Raw genomic sequence first — 5,782 nt, 5'->3', positions numbered from 1 at the left:
GTGGGGGTCCCGCGCCCCCTGGCGCGGCAACCGAGCCCCCCCCGCCTTTTCCCCCCCCCTTTTTAGCGCGCGGGGCCCCCCCCCCGGCAACGGGCCCCCCCCCCCCCCCCCCGGTCGGTATTGATGTAGCGCGGGGGGCGCAACACAAACATCCTAGCAAAATATACTGCTGACGTTCCGCTCCCCCACAACAGCAACGTAGCTATAAACACAGATGTGACACCCCCATTGTTGATAAACACCGGCAGCTATGTAGCACTAAGCTAACAGGCAGGCAACACAGACAAGGCTCTGTCTCATCCGCATTGCCCCCCTTGACAAAAATTTAAATAAGGCAAGCGCCCCACCAAGGAAACTGATCTAGGGGAAACACTGCCAACTATATCTAGTTGGTACCTCTCAACCTGATGCACAAGCTCAGGCTCCTTACCTATCAGAGAGGTCACATTCCATGTCCCAAAAGCCACTTTTGGAAAGCCAGAGTCAGAGCGCCAAGACCCCTGCCTTCGGCCACTGCCCATGGTGTCATGCACCTTACTCATTTGGCCCCTCCTGCAGGTGGTGGGCCCACAGGAAGGCAAACCCATGTTACTCGTCCGGGCTGAGCCCGACCAGGCCCTGTGGGTAGACACCCAGTCACCAGGTGCTCGCCGATGAGCCCCTTCCCCAGGCCTGGCTCCAGGGTGGGGCCTCAGTAACCCACATCCAGGCAAGGGACACTGAGCTCCTTGTGCCTTTCTGTCCCCAAGAGTCGACTCGTCTGAATCAGTTTTTGTCTGGCCTGTCCCCTAGGACCAATTGCCTTGGGAGACCCTACCAGGGGCAATTACAATTGCTCCCGGCAGTATAGCTCCTAGGATCATTAAGGTGTGCAAACTCTTCCACCATGATAAGGTTGTGATTCAAGGAGATATTGCATTAATAATTGCAATCACTGCAATAAAAAAAATTTTAATAATTGATTACATTAACATCAGGAAAAACATGTTTTCGTTAAGTTGATCTTGGATCTCTTAAATTGTGAGATGGAGCCTCAGGCAGCTTTCATACAGAAAGATGGCGTAGGGACAAAATGTTAAAATTGCATACACACAAAAATATTCAGATTTATTGAACTGCGCACGCATGTTTTTTTGCACCTTTCCCTCAAAAATCAAAAAACGTAGAACTGAGCATACATAAAACTTCACTCATGACACACCTCCATTTAAATATGCAAATGTGTGTCAAAGCTACGAAAATCAGCACTTTTAGCTGCAAACGGTGTAAAATAAGACTTAGCTGAACTTGACTCCGCGTTAAACCTCCATTATCCCTGCTGCTGCTCCATACCTATTCTGTGTAGCTTTATCTAAGGTTTCCAGCTGATCTCCAGCGTTCTGCGCTGACAATCAAGCTCTTTGTTGTTCTGGACAATCTTTTTTTCTGGTTACGAGTGGTTCCTTTTCTCAGTCAGTAAAAGCTGTTCTTCATCCTGACCAATTTCATTCATTCAACCTTTATTTATACGGTTTAGTCTTAATGAGTCACGAGAGACCCGTTTTAGACCAAACCACAGATAAGGTGCACACAACAGTGAACAGCTATAAATTGCATATAAAATGAAAAGTACATTAAAGTAGTAATATAAAACAAAATAAATTCAAGCTACATTATCAAATGTGGTAAAAATACTAAAAACAGGAACACGTCTGTCTGCATTGATTTTTGCATTGAACTTACAGAGCAAAATACAGAGCTGCTCCTGTTGTGGAGGCTCTGGTTCCTCCTGTGCAGGCTCTGGTTCCTCCTGTGCAGGTTCTGGTTCCTCCTGTGCAGGTTCTGGTTTCTTGTAGTTAATTTCCTCATAAGCAGGTGTCACCATAAACGTATCATGCTCCTGCCTCAGTGAAAGCTGTTCTTCATCCTGACCGGTACAGATTTCCTCCTGTTTCTCTTTAATCTGTGGAGGTTCTGGTTCCTCCTGGTCCAAACTGGAGTTCCTCTCCTGATTATAGAGATGCTGATCAGTGAGAACCTCCTCCTTCCAGACACAATGCTGTGGGGGTTCTGGACATACAAGACAGAGAAAAAAATAAAGAAGATTATTGTGACTAAAAAGAAGCACACTCGTTAACCTCTAATCTTGTTATTATTGTTTAGTGTTATTGTTGTTTGTGCTTTATATGTTCTGTCTGGTACAAATCTCTCTTGTATATGAGTTCTCATGGCTCAATGAGACTAACCTGTATAAATAAAGATTGAATGAAAAAAAAACATTTGATGAAACTAAAGACGATTCAGAAACCACCAAACTCTCAAACTACCAAGGAAGCGGACATCATAGTTTAAACCAGTGAACTTTGATGCTGGGTTTTGTTTTTGAAAACAACAAGACTATTTTCATGTGCACAGCTCTTGTCAAACAGCATTGTACGTCATGCACATGAGGATGGGAAAGGAACAGAGGAGAAGGAAATGGATGTTATTCCAAGTGGATTGTGAAGGAAAGGAGAATAAAAATTATGAAGTGTAGAAACGTGCAGCAAGGAAGGAACCTGTAAATTATATAGGGGGAGTGGTGGCGCAGAGGTTAGAAGATGGGCCTGTGATCAGAAAGTCACAGGTTCAACTCCCGGTACCGTCAACATCAAAATGTGGGTGGAAAAGGTCTCTCTTGAAAATGAGTTCTCGTTCTCGTAAAATAATTACTGAATCAAGTGTTTACAAATGTAGGTAAACGTAGATGTTTGACAACCCATTAAATTACAACAGAATGCAGGAAATGACATTAGTTTATTCAAAATGTTCTGGGGAAGGACCCCCACACCCCCCACACAGTGTGTCCTCCCCACATTATAAATGCTTCTGATGCCAATGGGCACAAAAGAGGCACATGGCTAAGCAGTGGGACACAGGCCCTTGAAAGTCTTGTCCAGGCCAAACAAAACATTTAAGAAATGAGTTTTTACTGCTAACAAAATGCTCTGCTGTATATTTGTCTCACTGCTGCAGTTGTTTGTTTATTGTTTGGTTGACACCATCTTTCATATTTATGTCCTCATTAAATTAGTTATTTTAGTACACGTCTTTTACCTGAAGCATGTTGCCTTTTTCCCTAATTTTCTTCATGGTAGTGTACCAGAATGCTTAATTTACATGTTAAAAATCACAAAAATGTTCAGGGATGTGTGTGTGTGTGTGTGTGTGTGTGTGGGGGGGGGGGGGGGGGGTACTTTTTCATACCTTCTGAGTTTACAGGTATGAAGGTCTGAGGAATATAGAAATGATAGTGGTCTGTACCTGTTGTGTGTAGGTTTATCTGAGGTTTCCAGCTGATGTCCAGCAGTTTGCGCTGACGATCGATCACCTCCTCGTACTGGACGATGGTTTTCTCAAACTCCGTAAATATTTCTTCAGCAGCAACAGTTAGTCGCTCGCTGATAAACTTTCTCAGAGACTGAACTGAAGACATTTTTACTGCAGAAACAAACAAACATTCACTTCACACACACAAACCAACACAACACAAAGACATGGAGCAAGCTACACATGCTAACGCTAATCGGCTACTTCCGCTCTGGTGTTCACCCAATTACGTTCCGGCAGAAAACGTGCCCGCGTCAAATACAAAGAAACACTTTTTATTGCCCACTAATGCATGCTAATCCTAATCCCAAATATATACCCACATTGTTGTAGTTTATTTTATTTTTTCTTTTACCTTATCATTCTTTTAATCAGTTTTGCTTTGATGTTCCCATATCTAAGTCTGCCTCTGCTATGCCCTTTTAAGATTTACACTATTGTGAATTGCCATATGTGTTTGAAATTGTTTTTGATAAATAAAGTTTTCTTAAAAAAAAAAACCTTTATATGCGTAAAAAAATATTAGTTTACGGAAAAAAACATGGCCTACGTCATGTAAATGAGAAGCAAAGAAATTTGACCAAAAAACGTCAATTTCTAATCTTGTTTACTATTTTGCCTTCTTGTTCAAACGAAACATCTGTAAAAAAAATTCAAGAGTCAGAGTTTCTTTATGTGTCATATGCACCACATGTGGTACATGTGGTGGAACAAAATTGTGTACACAGGGTCCCAGTTACATCCAACAAAATGTCTAAGAAAAACTGTAATAAGATCTAAGATACGGACCAAGAAAAACACTAAACTAAAAATACGCACAAGTAATACAAAAACAATACGCCAAATATGTTTCAAGTTTAGAAATTGACGTACTCATTTATTAAATTTATTATTTATTTATACTGGGAACACAATTTTGTTGCACTGTGATCGATTAACCTCTAAAATTCACCTCACAAACCAAAACGGTCAAATAAATCACAAGGGACCAGTCCTGTTCACCTTGTAGCCTACACATCTGACCATATATAACTAGGAGACTTGCCACATGCAAAAATTGACACTGCAATTGTTGGATGTGTGAAAGATGGACAGGAGAAGGAGTGCAGGATCCTGGTTGAGGACTTTAGTGTGGTGCAAATCCAATCATCTACAGCTGAACATGAGTAAAATAAAGGAAATACTAGTGGACTTCAGAAGGTCTGGGTCTACCCTGAAGCCAGTCTCAATTGAGGGGTTCAATGTGGAGGTGGTCAGAACCTACAAATATCTGGGCATTACAGCTGGATGACAGGCTGGATTGGTCAGTGAACACGGACTCCCTCTAGTCTACAGAGCAGGCTCTACTTCCTGAGAAGGCTTGGGTCCTTCAGTATCTGCAGGAAACTACTGATGATGTTCTACCAGTCTGTGGTCGTGCAGTGTCCTCTTCTGTGCTGTTGTGTGTTGGAGAGGCAGCATTAAGAGGAGAGATGGAGGGCGACTTGATAGGCTGGTGAGGAAAGATGGTTCTGTGTTGGGAACAGAGCAGGAGTCCCTTATATCAGTGGCAGAGAAAAGGATCCTCAATAAGCTGCTATCCATTATGGACAATGCTGACCATCTTTTGCATGGTGCCATCACGAAGCAGAGCTGCTTCAGTGGTAGCCTGCTGTCACAGACCTGCACCATGGACAGATTCAGGAAGTCCTTTGTCCCTCCAGCCATCAGACTCTTAAACTCCTCACCGTACAGTAAAAAGTCTTGTAAATCTGCTGCACTCCGGACACTTATGTATATTTACATGTGCAAATACATATGTGCATACATGTATATGTGTATGCATGACTAGATGTGTATGTATATGTGCAACTGCATGTATGTGTATCAGTGGCGTGCGGTGATGACTGTGACAGGTGAGGCACTGATCATCTGGAATCGGATGCTCACATACATGGACCCAACATAGAAGCTTATATTTCAATTTAGCCTTTTTTGTTCTTTTAAAAAGGCATCTAATTATGCTTTAATGAACTGTTCAACAATGATGGGAATAAAAACAAAATACTTAATGTAAGGTCAAACTATTTTTTGGAAGGGGGGGGGGGGGTCCTCTCTTTTTAAATAAATGAAAAAAAGACATGTATTATATTTTATTTTAAAATGAAGTCCACGCGCCTATCCTTCTCCACGAATATCTCCGTAACTCTGTTGTAAAACTCGTTGTGGTTTGCCTTCATTTTTAAAAGTCTGGCTGCTTCAATGGAGATAATTGCCAAGGAAGAAAGTCTCTACGTTCTATTTCGACTGAAAATCGAGTTTAGAAAAATCCTTTAGTTTTGAGATGTGATCTTCCATTTTGTCTAAACAAATTTAAACAAGTGTACTATTACAGATTTGTTACACCCCCGCCCCTCTGCGTAACAGACGAACGCACAGTGACTTGCACCTGTAT

General features: G+C 42.1%; 1 protein-coding gene across 1 annotated transcript in view; it reads right to left on the bottom strand.

The window, feature by feature from the left end:
- LOC119418117 (transcription factor TBF1) overlaps positions 1–3,430 on the bottom strand; it is a gene marked incomplete at its 3' end in the record, with an annotated part of 8,076 nt that extends 4,646 nt beyond the window's left edge. Inside the window, 2 exon segments of the mRNA XM_037685370.1 lie at positions 1,723–2,049; positions 3,283–3,430. Coding sequence (XP_037541298.1) covers positions 1,723–1,864 — 142 coding nt within the window.
- Positions 3,431–5,782: the final 2,352 nt, after the last annotated feature.

This window comes from Nematolebias whitei, chromosome 12, assembly GCF_014905685.2.
Source record: "Nematolebias whitei isolate Nwh7 chromosome 12, NemWhi1, whole genome shotgun sequence".
Lineage (NCBI taxonomy): Eukaryota > Metazoa > Chordata > Actinopteri > Cyprinodontiformes > Rivulidae > Nematolebias > Nematolebias whitei.
Note: the sequence above shows the minus strand (reverse complement) of the source record. Positions and strands in the feature narration are given on the sequence as shown.